Source organism: Folsomia candida, unplaced genomic scaffold (genome assembly GCF_002217175.1).
Source record: "Folsomia candida strain VU population unplaced genomic scaffold, ASM221717v1 Fcan01_Sc004, whole genome shotgun sequence".
NCBI lineage: Eukaryota > Metazoa > Arthropoda > Collembola > Entomobryomorpha > Isotomidae > Folsomia > Folsomia candida.
Window position 1 is genome coordinate 8,650,434 of NW_019091196.1, and position 12,762 is coordinate 8,663,195.

Sequence of the window (12,762 nt, forward strand, 5' to 3'; positions counted from 1 at the left end):
TCTTTGAATACATATGTCTGCCTGCCCAAAAGTGTGCGTTCAGTGCGTTATTAAGCATTTGGCCCGATTTCTAATTCAATTTTAAACTCCCTTTTCAATCCATGTCGTACAACTTTTCAAGAGATTGAATCAACCAATTAGAGACCGATAGACTTTTCCTTGAGAAAAGATATCGGCTTATGCTTCGCCTTCCTTCCTTCTTTTCGCTTCAATCAAAACTTGACGAAAGAAAGTTGCGATGATGAAACGTTTGAAAATTTGAAGAGTTGCAGAGCGGTGGCAGGTTTGGCATAGAATTAGCAAACAAGTGGAAGTAGTGAGTGAGCGAATGGAGGAGCAAATTATATTAGCACTACATAAACTTACTTTGGCGGATATGAGATGAAGATTGGCGTGCTTAAGTCCACTCATCCTGCACCCACCACCACCACCTCGTCTGACAAGGCAAGCCAACTTTTTCTCGTCTCCTTTCACCAGAAGAAGAACCTGGGAAGCCTGTTATATGGATACAATAAGGAAGAAAAGTGAAAAGTCGGTTTCGTGGTGAGCTAGGATTAGGTGTGCGTGTGCTTTGGTAGGAGAGAGGCTACTTTCTCCTCATCAGTTGCAGATTAATTTTGTACGGTTGAAAAGTTGGGTTTTGAGAAAATGTTGATTTTTCTATCGTTTTTAACTCCATACAAGCAGCTTTTTTGTTCGCATTATTAATTTTTGAAATATTTAATTTAATTCACCCATTCAAAAATTTTATTGTCCAAACCTTTTTTTCTATCACAATTCAATCAATTGTCCCACTTTGTTTTCTGCATGAAAATGCGAAAGTACTCGAAACATGAAAGCAATCTCATCCCAACAAACAACAAGAAACGAATGTGCAGGTTTTATTTAGTGATTTGATTTGTGCTCGACCTCTGACTTGATCAACCTCTCTCTCGCTCTCAGCAACTTCAGCAGAGTCCAGCCAGCCAGCAGTCAATCATGGAAATGAACCAGAAGTAAGTAAAGTAATGCGGACCAAATGTAGTGCAAAATACACAACACAAACATAATGTAATTCAATGCAGACTCATCCCATCTATTTGTTCTTTCACTCTTGTGTATCCCTCCCTCGGTGGGTTTTGTTTGCAGAATATATAAAATCGCACAACATGTGTGTCTGTGTGTGAAAGTACGTATATACGTATTTGGAGCTTTTGCAGCTGCCCGATTTCTGTTGACGCTGCCGAAAAGAGAGGGGAGAAGAATGCCGAAATCTAAATTCAATAGGGTGTCCAGATCAGCAGAAGAGTTCCATCAATCCGTCCACTGAGCTTTGAGAGAGGAGCAGATTTACATAGAAAATCGTCCAAATTTCATCAGTGAGAGTGGTCAGTGGTGGCAGTGGCTTGCTTCTGATTGAGGGTTGTTGAATAGGAGGAGATTTCGGACACAGATGAAATGAAATTGAATCGCATTTATTATTTTTGTTTAGTCGACTAAGGATAAGCTCCATCCATCCGATTGTAAAGTTGTTTTTGTGTTTAAATCCTTTGCCATTATTGGTTTCATTATTATCTGTTGCCCATATAAATTGGGGAGTCGATTAATACGGGGAAAAATACAAGTGTTCTCTCTTACCTCATTATTTCACTTTGTTATTCATTTATCTGCGGTATAATTATGAGCATACACGCATACGTTCCAAGGTTATGAAAGTAGGACAGATGGCTGGTGAATCAATGTCTGTAAAGAGAAAGTGTAGTTTCTGCTGGTGCTTCTATTCCAATTAATCACGAACCCAACTCTGGTTAATTTACAAAATTATGGTTTTACGGGTTAATTATACGTTTCTTTCAAGCTTATATCTACGTGCTCCAAGCGGGGTTCTCTTTGATAACCGTAAAGAGAAATAAACACGTGACGGCTGTGGTTTGGTTGGTGAAAGTTGTCACGGACAAAGCGGATTCATTATACGATCAGCGATTTTATTATTACGTTGAGACGTATTTATGTAACTGATTCTTTTTTTCACGAAGTTGATTTCCATATTTGTGACTACGATAAATTATTTTTTATATAAAAATTTCAAAAATTTTCTCCACTTTTTGTTCTACAGGCTTTTCAACAATGGGGTAAAAAACTCCCTCCAGTCATTTTAGTAAAGTTTCTCCCTCATAATAACTATGCAAATTAGTTAGGAAAGTATTGATGATGATGCGGCTGGCATGCCACGTTCTGGGAGAAGGGGGATGACTGTCATCATTATATTTTCCACCACTTTTTCTTCAACTTGGTCATATTCATGCACTATATCCATAGTTCTACTACTTCATCCTCCTACGTCTCATGCATACCCGAAACAAAGTGTCTGGCTAAAGAACTAAATAACAAGTAACTCTTCTGTCTTCTGTCTGATTAGTTTAAGCAAATTCGGCTAACTTTCTCCCTCTCTTTCCTCAAGTGCCATTCTGGAATGAAATGAGATGAGTTGAGAAAATTAAAATGAATTTTAATGAATTTTGAATTGAGAACTTGTTCCGTGGGAGAGGAAGCAGAAAGGCGCAAGCAAGATGCGTTCCAACTAAATTCGTCTAGTTTCTGGGTCCCATGTTTACAAAAGAGAAAGTCAAAGCAAAGCAAACAGCTTTATTATTCCCAAACTCATGACTCTCTGAAGAGAAGGAACGTATACATCTTTCAAAATTTGAACGATGATTACAATTTACAAAATTGAACCACACGCTGCGAATTCCCATCCAAAGTTTGAATTGCATTGTAATAATTTCACATTTAGAGGAGGAAAGTTATGGTGTTAAATTGTCGGAACGGATGGCAATAATTTAATCGTGTAAAGTTTCGCAGAGGTCGATTTATTATGGGGCAAGGTGATAAATTGTTGGAAATTGTTGATGATTGCAGCATTGTTGTGGAGAAGGAGATAAATCAGGCAAAAGATTTCTTACACTTTTAAATTTTTTTATTGAAATTTGGAAAAAAACTGATTGTTTGCAGCCACCATTTTTGTACAATATGGCAAAACTAGTTTTATTTAGGGGTGCAAAAAAATGTGTGAAAAAATCTGTTCTCTCACGACCAGAGCTGGCGAGGAATGGAGGGTCTGGAAAATGTGTGTGATGCTGAAAAAGATGGCCGAAGGAGGTATTTCCCAGAATTAAGGCGCATTCCTTTCCACCATCGCGAGAAGTGGAGGAATTTCTCCTTAAAGTGGAATTAGATCAAGCCAAGACTATCCTGCTTCCGAGCAGAAGATCATTTCATTCCCATTATTGGACTACGAACCAAGATACTCCTACATTGTCCTGTTTCTTAACTTGTCATCATTTTCCGCCCCCCAGTCAATAGTAATAAGACGAGGAAGGACCTTATTACTATTGACTATTCACAATTTATGAGTTTGCCATGAAGAATAGTCTCTCACGAGTGGGGAAAGTATTTCATGTCTGCTTATCGTTAGTCGATATGATATAAATACGACATTTAATCAAGGTTCGTCCGCACCCATTGGCCCGAACGTACAGTAAATAATGTGAAAACTGGCAATAAATATGTAACTGGATGAATATGACATAATAAATATCGCGTCAAAATTCCAAATATTTCGAATATTCGCAGGAAACGCTTTGGTCTCGTGGATGGAATTTAATTATGAATGTGTGAATATACACAGGATAAAGAAGTTGAAGCATTTATTGTATTTTATTATAGATGGCAAATTGCAAAATCCGGATTTTGTCTGCAGCTTTACGAACTCCTCTATTTATAACTTGTGAAATGTAAAGCATGTAAAATAATTCATTGTAAATTCTATTTTTATTTAATATTTATTTTTGAATCTCATCTTTCGCCCACTAAAATCTACATATATTAAATGTGTAATAGCTTTTATAGCAGGTATAGCAATTCTACTTTTAGAAATAGGATTTGACTAGATATCACTTTATTTATGTACACCAGGATCTTCTGATCGATATAATTTTTCTTAATGAATTTTGAAAAGTAAAATTGCATCCTTATAATAATATGTATGTAGAAAGGTTGTGATTGTCATTTTGCTCGAAAGTTGATGAGGATAATTATTTCCTACTTAAGATTCCTCTAAGTTTCTTCTACACTTTCGATTTTGAGGGAAAGCAGCCTGCAGTTGGTCGTCTCGAGCGGGGTGCTCGTGATGACACAACTTTTCCCCGTGTTGTCGTCGTCATCATGTTGGTTTTCGTCTTCCGATTGCAATTCATCAATGATTACAGATGTTTCTGAAAGTAGAAGAAATCGCATCAAAAACTCATTACGCGTGTGTGCCAAAGTTTCTGAGACAACTTTTCAGTTTGAGTTGGAAGAAGAATGAAATCTCGCGACTCGAAGAGATCAAATTGAAAATGAATTAGTGTTTGAACGACACGGATAAAAAAAATTTTAGAGAATTTCTCAGATTTATTGATTACTTTTGATCACGTAAAAGAAATACTTTGCGAATCGCGAGTGCAAATTTTGCTCTTGACAGGATTTCCTTGCAATCTTCAATCCTATGAAAATTGCACAAAGGAATAATAATATTGTATTACCTTGTTTTAAACCTAATTTTCCATCCCCAACATCACAATGCATGTCGTTCAGATCAGATTTGAAACTCACATCCATCTTCACGTCCTCATAGCAGCAGGAGGAAGAATCCAGTTTAGATCCCAGTTTCAGATTGGTCTCCTCCTCAACCAAACTCAATTCTGATTGTGTATTATTCTCATTTGTGCTCTCTGAAATCTTTGGCTCTGCCAGTTCCTCTTTTCCCACTCCCTCATGTTGTTCGTCAAGACTGGAAATGTAATCTTGGCCCTGGATCTTATCTCCGTCAACATCAAAGCATTTCTGCACTTCGTCCGAATCTTCTTCTTCTTTTAAAGGCACGCTTGTCTCAATAATTTGAATGATTTGGTTTTGTCTTTGACTTTGATTTTCTTCCCCTTGTTCTTCTTGTACAATTTCGTCATACAGGATTCCAACGTCTTCTTCATCATGCATGTTTATGTTCTCATCGCCGGCAGGAATTTTTTTATCTGAAGAGTTTTTACATTTCACCTCCTTGATCTTTAAAGGAGCGGTGGTGGTGGTGGTGGTGATGATGACACTTTTGAGGCCATTTTCTTCTCCACTGTTCTTCCCCCCGGTCAGAGTGATATCATCACTTCCTTCTCCACCACTACTGCTACTGCCTCCGCCCGTAATACTGCTTCCAATGCCTGAAGTGATGATTGTGGTGGTGACGTCGTCTCCTCCGCCAATTGAGGTCGTTGTGTTACTTGTCACACTTTCTCCCCCGGAACCGGAAGACGACGAGAATGAAGAAGATGCTCTTATCACTCTATCAAGCAAGAGGAGGAGAGGACGATTCTGGGCACTTTCTGAGGACGAGCAATTGTTAAGAGCTCTTCTCCCACTTTCACCACCACCACCGCCTTGACGCTGATTCAATACGGTGGAGACGAGGAGGTTGATTGCGTTGAGACGATTGACATCCGCCGGTGTTAATGAAGGGTTCCCCGCAGCTGCTGAAGATTGAAGTGGTAGTGATTGTAGCTCTTGTTGTGAACCACAATTGGTTCGATAAGCATTGATAAGACTTTGTATCGTGGCCAGACTCAGCCTGTCATGCTCGTCGAGACTGGTATTATTTTGTGTCGTGTTTCGTGTTGCAGGTCTTGTCAGCGAATTCCTGTTGTTATTACAACTACTTGATCTTTGTTGTTGTCTATATTGCTCTCTTTCGAGGAGGAGTTGTCTCAAATTTAGAATTCTGACGGGAGCTTGATTACTACTCGGGTTGTTTCTGTTGTTTGATGGATTGGAAATATTATTGCCACCAGTACCACTGCGTGGATTGGTGGTGGTGCTAATAAAGCGGGTTTGTTGTTGTACGTTTGGTGAACGGGTCCTACTTCCTGCTGTGTTTGATTGTAAGGACAATAATTGTTGGAGCTGGGTCTGCAGTTCGACACTTTCTGGTCGTGGTGGTGGTGGTGGTCGGAAACTGTAGGCTGGAGGAGGTCCCACTCCTGCCGGTGGTGGTGGCGTTCTCAAATTCGTGACGTGGTAAAGCCCTGTCGACGAAGAAATTGAACCCCTCCCATTACTTGGAGTGGGCAAGGTTGAAATGCTGGATTGTGATGATGAGTACGTCGACAAAACTGAGGCCGGTCTCCCACCCGTGTGATACTGCTGAGAATAAATGCCAGCCACGTTGTTCTGATTCCTCCTGTTCGGTTGGTTATTGTTGTTGAGGTTATTGTAATACGAGAGATTGTTATTGCCTTGTGGACCAAAGATATGATTATTGTTGAGAAAACCACCCCTCAAATTTGGAATGGTTAGGGTCGAGGGGTACGCGGAGGACGTGGTGGACAGCGTGCTTGGCGTGGCGTAATGATGATGATGATTAGGACCGGTCGCCGACGAGTGTGACGACGAGGGCAGCGGATATGGAATATAGGTGAAGGACCCTCCTGGAGAAAGTGCACCCCAATCAGCACAATCCAGTGGGGTGCATACCACAGAGTTGTTACTGTTCTGGGTGGAATAGATCGAGGCTAACGCACTCGTCGTGGAGGAAGAACCTTGAATATGGTAGAGACCTACGTACCAAATAACAAAGGGATCATTATGATATGACCTGGTGCGCAATTTATGTCGTTTTTTTCCTCATCATCCTGCGGTCATTCATTCAATCTGGAATCAAATCTTGACTGACAGGGAATGCGTATAAAGAGTCATCATTCAAGTCATGACCAACTTTTTGCTAACGTTGCCAATTTTTTAAGGCTACTATCACAATAATTTCGCCTAGAAGAAAAACATATTTACCAGAAAAAGGTCCATTATCACGACTCCTCCTTTTCTTGTATACGACGCAACACGAACAGAAGAAGCAAATCGCCGTCACGAGGAGAATAACGACCGCCACGACGCCACAAAATATAGCAAACACGACGGGAACGCTGTAACGTAAGGAAAAAAAAAACTTTGGAATTAAATTCATTAAGAGGAGGATTCACCCCGTATTTTACTTTTACTTGCGTGTGTATAAATTAATTGGAAATCATGCAAAACTTGCTAAGCTATAAAGCAGGACAGGAATTCATTCTCTGATTATACCAGAGTGAAAGTAGTGATGTAATAAAACTGCAAAGGAGAAAGTATGGGATTACCCTGGCCGACAAATTAGTTAGTGTCTCGACCTCCTGCTTTCACCTTTGTTTACATTTGTTGGTTGGTTATGTATGTACATAACCAAACCAACCCCTAATGTTACAAGGGGACGACAAACACACCGGTCCTGATGTGTACCTTGCTTCTTTACCTAATTGTGCGAGAATGCCGAGTCAACTTCTTCCTCGGCTGGTGAAAGTGGCATGAGGAAACTTTGTTTGTTTAGTATATAGCAATTTGAAATGAAGGTTTATTGCTAGCCTGGCATCAACAGTCGACACGGAGTTTATCTTGCTGGGGGAAAGTCAGTTTCACTTCTCATGGACTTTCTCCCCACTAAATAACAATAAGGAAAGTACCACAATTCCATGAATACAATCTTCCCGTGAAACACTGTCACATTTAGGTCCAACTTTTTGGGCGAGTTTACTCACTTATGCGGTGGTATTAGTTAGGTTGGCTGTGGGAGTATACTAATTGAATGGATTAGGGACATGCAGGTCGTTTGTTCATTGTGACTAAAACAGAATTGTTGCTACTTATTTACTGGTTCGTGGAGACAAATGAGGGCCAGTCCATGGCAGACTTTCGCCGGTTTTTCACCCACATATCTCTTCTGAGTTGGACAGAGACACATGTTTGTATGGGAAGAGTAAAAGTTGGGTGGATTGGATGGGAGGATGTAAATCTAGCTAATAAATTGCAGCCTTTTTAATTAAGCGTGATAAATACGGGATGACAAGGACGATGTGAGTGATCTGGCTTATTTGTCAAAATGTTTTAGTGCCGGGATGTATGCAGAGAGTGTAATTACGTACGTGGCAGGATGTTTAGATGAGCAATAAATTCGTGTACATACATAAATCCATAAATTGTGTCGGATTTTGTGCATAAAAATTTACACTTACCGCACAGTGAAAGGTGTAACATCGGCCGGATTGTCCTCGTCAACCTCAACTTCCGGTGCTCTCCCATTTAGAGAATTGGCCCGTGCGACGCAACAGTATTTATAATACGTCGTTCCGCAACAAAATACTGGAATCGTGGGAGTGTTCTGAGGACAGTAGAATCCTGTGTTCCATTTCCCGTAAATATCGACAAAACCGGAACAAAAGTCGCTCCCCAAAACTGCAAGTTTATACAAAAAGAAAGGGTACATTGCTTACAATTGTTACGAATATGATATCTAGACAAATATCAACATGACATGATAAGACGGAAAAGTGTTTAGTTTCATTTGTGTGACTGTCAATTACATGACAATTAGACTAATTAGCGTGGCAAGAGGGACACTGACAGTTGAACTCCGTATTAATTGGGTACCTTGTGACATTAACTATGATTCTGGGATCTCTACTATATCACAATTTATACCAGAATCGATATATTCCTATCAAAAGCTGTTACACATTGTACAACGTAATATCATTATTATACACAAACGACCAAATCGTCATAAATGTAATGGGACAAAAAAACAGGGACCACCATTACATCAAATAGCTATCGTTCATGCATTTTAGATCCCAAATTGCAAGTCTCCATGTTGAAATTGTCGGCTATGGCGTCGTTAATGTAGCCCGCCTGTTGCAAAACCATTGTCCATTGTCCACCCGTATAACTGGGACAGAGTCTAGCGTGTAATGTGATGGTACTGCAACACAAGGTTGGAATGACTGAAATAAAATAAAAAGAATCCCGTCGTGGACAAAGTCGGATATGAAAAATGCAGACCGAAGCAGCTTGTTGCTTCTCTCGCTGCCTTTCCCTTTGTGAGATTAGATTTTGTTGTGACAGGATGCTCTGGGGACTTGTAGATATCTTCTACCGTCATCAATAAAAAGCGAATGTCGCCAGGACAGAAAATTATGATGGGAGCAGGACACGATTGTAGTATTGCGCTCAATAATACTGACGATTGCATATGTTTAATCTAGTATTTGTATTTGAATTATGCCTCTAAAAATTCAATCAACCATTTTCTGGTATGTAAAGGAAGGTAATAATAACAATAATGTCACGGATGGAAAGTAAAACCGGATGCAGGTTACCCTTGCCAAACGCATCTCACATCAATCAATTTGATGGTCGTGTTGGGCACGTCTCTGACTAAATAAAGCGTTACAGGGATACATTCGCATATTTAGGAGAAGGAAGAAACCCTTTTGTAGCCCATTAGTTTAGCGGAGAAGAAGTCATATTATTCCGCTCCCTGTGAAACAGATTGTACCGATTAGTCTGCTTCAGAAAGTAATTTGAATTTGGGAATGTACTTGACAAGAAAATCCACAAGGATTTTTTTAACTTGATGGTAAAATGCGGAGAATTTCGTCAATGTGGTTTCTCGAGATAATTCGGCTAGATGGGAGAAGTAATAAATGTTATTTAGAAGGATGGGTTGGAACAATGTTCTAAATATTTCTTGTAAACTGATAGAACAAATTTCGATTAAAGGATTAAATAAACTAATAAAATTTCTGCATAGTTTCATAAAATTAGAGAAATATTTCTCAAATTACAATTTTCTGACGTAATAATTCCCACAAAAATTGCAATTTGTTAAGTGGTACACCAAAGTTCGTAATTATGACGGATTCCTCTTAAATGCCATCTTTTACTGTCACTTACGATTACTTTCTTTCTTTCCTCATACGCCAAAATCTATTAAGTAGACGAGCTATATACATGATTCTGATGACTTTCTGTCACATTTTGATGAACGACAGCCAACATATTTTTCGTGCTTAATCCACCACTTTTCCTCTTTTTGGCTCATCTCAAGCTGGGATTTTCTCCGGTGAGATTGAGTGACATAATTGCCACCTAGAGTTTGACGGGTTGATTATTCGCATAGTTGGAAATTCTTGATTCTTGATATAAGACAGTTACTTACTTATACGGATCTGCATATTTTAAGTCGCAGTATAAAACTTGTCACATATCACCCATCATAATTTGTCATCATCTTCAGTCGGAAACTTATGGGGAACAACTTTCCCAAAAAATCAGTCTCCTCGCACACATCATCATCATCATCACGTCTCCCTAAATTTCCTCAGAAACTATTAATACTCGCATAAGTCAATCACCGCATAAACACCTTGAAGAAGCTGTAACTCTCTATTTCTGTGAGGTTTCTGCCAAAAAATCACGAACGCTGATCTCCACCCGCCACACCGAGGGAGAGGAGAAAATATAAAAAAGACATTCACAACCTTTCAACCGATTTGGCTAAAGATCAAAACCCACCATGAAACATACACGATTCTCAGCTTTCCATTAACGTAACGCGAGCTAGTCAGTCACCCCAGACAGTCAATAGTCACGTTACATTAAGACGTTTGCACTTTTTTACCCCCGACTTCATTTACAAAAACAAAATTGGTTTATGCAGTCTCCCCCCGAGAAGAAAGAAGAAATGAGGAAATGTTTACTTGCGTTGAGCCAAAAAGTTGTACATGTCACAAATCCCGTTAAATAATACAGAGAGTTACGGACATTTGCTTACTGACAGATTTACAAATGGTCGGAACAGGCCTAAATAATGAGGAATCAGATAATAGGAAGGAAGGAACCTTGCGTAATGCCTCGTTATGCAGGTGTTGAGAGATATTTTGGGTAAAAGTGAAACATTTCGTAATACAAAATCCATATTTCTTAACTAAATTACTTGTTATGTCATTGTGCAAATTTACTGGAGGATAAATAGATTGCTTAATATCTTACTTCGATGATCCTCATGCGCTAATCCGGGGTACGGCATTTTTTAACGGTGTACACGAAATCAACAAGTTTCAGACTGAAAACACTTTTAAGAAATGAAGAACTAATTCATTAAGCTAAACTTTTCAGATTGATTTCGTCACATTCACTTTCCATTTGAAAGTCTGTACACAAGTCACGATTTTGCTATTGCATAAGCTACTTTTTTCTCAAAAAATTATCACTCTTCTCAACTTTCTCATATGCTACGTTTCACAACTTTTTCTTTGTATCTCACAAAGTGCACTGTTTCCAAACCTTGATACGTAACCGGACCAGACTTTCATATGTATGTATGTGAATTGTACACGGTCAGAACAGCGGGCAGGACAAGACAAACTATCTTTGCTCCGACTTGTGTGACGTGATTAGGAAGTGGACGTTGACTCTGTGCGAGAGGAAGGAAGAGATGCATCCACGAGGGAAATCGGATGCAGACTGGTCATATCATGTGAGAATCCGGGTGTTTTATGATGAGCAACCCGAGAAAGGAGTTGCTTGCTGCTTAAAACCTACACGGTTTCACAGGCCACACTACTTTTTTTCCGTAGGACGGTTATCCAAGTCTGGTAAGCAACTCTGTTTTGTTTCTGTCCAAGAAATGAGATACATGTATTCGGAATCATGCTACTTACAAGACAAAGAGAGTTTAGTACTTAGCTTGAAAGTTTTTATTTATTTTTCCAACAAAACAGGAGAACAATTGTGGCATGTTAGCATCAAATTTTATTTTGTGTAACGAGTTTTTTTTATTAACTTTTGGCATGCATACAACGTCAGTATCAAGATCCAAGCCAAACGTAAGAAATTGACTAATTGCTGTTTCACGAGACACGCATACTTGTTACAGGTTTTAAAGATCAATATCTTCCACGTGTGTGTTTGTGTCGTGCAAAATACGGGGAAATAAAATTAGATTGGAACACATTGCAAATTACGTTCCTGCATCGCTACCTGTCATTCAAACCGACTTGATGTCTCACCCGAATTCACTTTCTGAATCGCATCTGGCGAATTAGCTTTCTTTCCCCATTACACAAGATTTTGGGCAGAATAAATAAATAAACAACATGGTAAACCACTTTGTCCTCCAGGGCGTTTCAGTCCCCATCTGGATAAGTACGCATGCATATAAACCATGTTCCAATATTTATTAAAAGTGCATCGCATCGCAAAAATAGAGTCCCCAAAAAACAAAATATTATTCCCAAAAGTATCGTAATCTCAGAAGGAGAAATAACTTGAGGATTTCAAGTCTAGACAAGGTACGAATTACTTTTTAAATATTTCTTAAACACTTCCAAACCAACCACCAGCAGCCCAACAATGATGGTGGTAGAAAAAAACGACTATAATTCTCCAAGTGGTATAAAATATTTACAAAACACTTAAGGTAATAGATGAATAGGATTTCGAGAGGAGAGAAAGTGCTCCACCACCGCAATAATATTTTCTTTCTGGTCGAGGATTCCTCCCAAATCTGGTGGTGGTTCAAGTTAACAACGATTTCTTGGTCGTGCATCTGCTCGAGGTGAATCTCTCCATATTCCCAAGAGTCACTTTTCTCAACTAATGCAACAGCCCCGCTATATCTACCCACCAAACCCACGTCCCTGTACAATGTGTAAAACTATTGTGCAATTCATATAACGCGAGCTCAATGAAGATTTAACGGACTTGTTTCTTCTCCTCCTCTTCTTTGGGGAAGTAAGCCCTGGAGGACTTTGGAGAAAGTAACACCAAGCAGACCACCACACGTTCGACCCACAAGTCAAATTATGTTTAAGGTATACGTGTTGGGAG

The 12,762-nt window shown here is 39.3% G+C and overlaps 1 protein-coding gene across 1 annotated transcript; it reads right to left on the minus strand.

Moving 5' to 3' along the window:
- Positions 1-3,700: 3,700 nt before the first annotated feature.
- Positions 3,701-11,384, minus strand: LOC110849084 (serine/threonine-protein kinase pakD). Its single transcript, XM_035851430.1, has 5 exons — positions 10,924-11,384; positions 8,106-8,325; positions 6,853-6,986; positions 4,563-6,623; positions 3,701-4,253 (listed from the first exon to the last, which is right to left on the minus strand). The coding sequence occupies exons 1-5, from the start codon at positions 10,958-10,960 to the stop codon at positions 4,096-4,098; spliced, it is 2,610 nt and encodes an 869-aa protein (XP_035707323.1). The 5' UTR covers positions 10,961-11,384; the 3' UTR covers positions 3,701-4,095.
- Positions 11,385-12,762: the final 1,378 nt, after the last annotated feature.

What these genes read in the sequence shown, in the direction of transcription:
- LOC110849084 (XM_035851430.1), bottom strand. Translation starts at nt 10,960, where the DNA reads ATGCCGTACCCCGGATTAGCGCATGAGGATCATCGAA. An exon ending in GTTACACCTTTCACTGTGCG is followed by an intron (nt 6,987 to 8,105) that starts GTAAGTGTAAAT and finishes CTTACGTTACAG; the next exon opens with CGTTCCCGTCGTGTTTGCTA. An exon ending in TGATAATGGACCTTTTTCTG is followed by an intron (nt 6,624 to 6,852) that starts GTAAATATGTTT and finishes TTTGGTACGTAG; the next exon opens with GTCTCTACCATATTCAAGGT.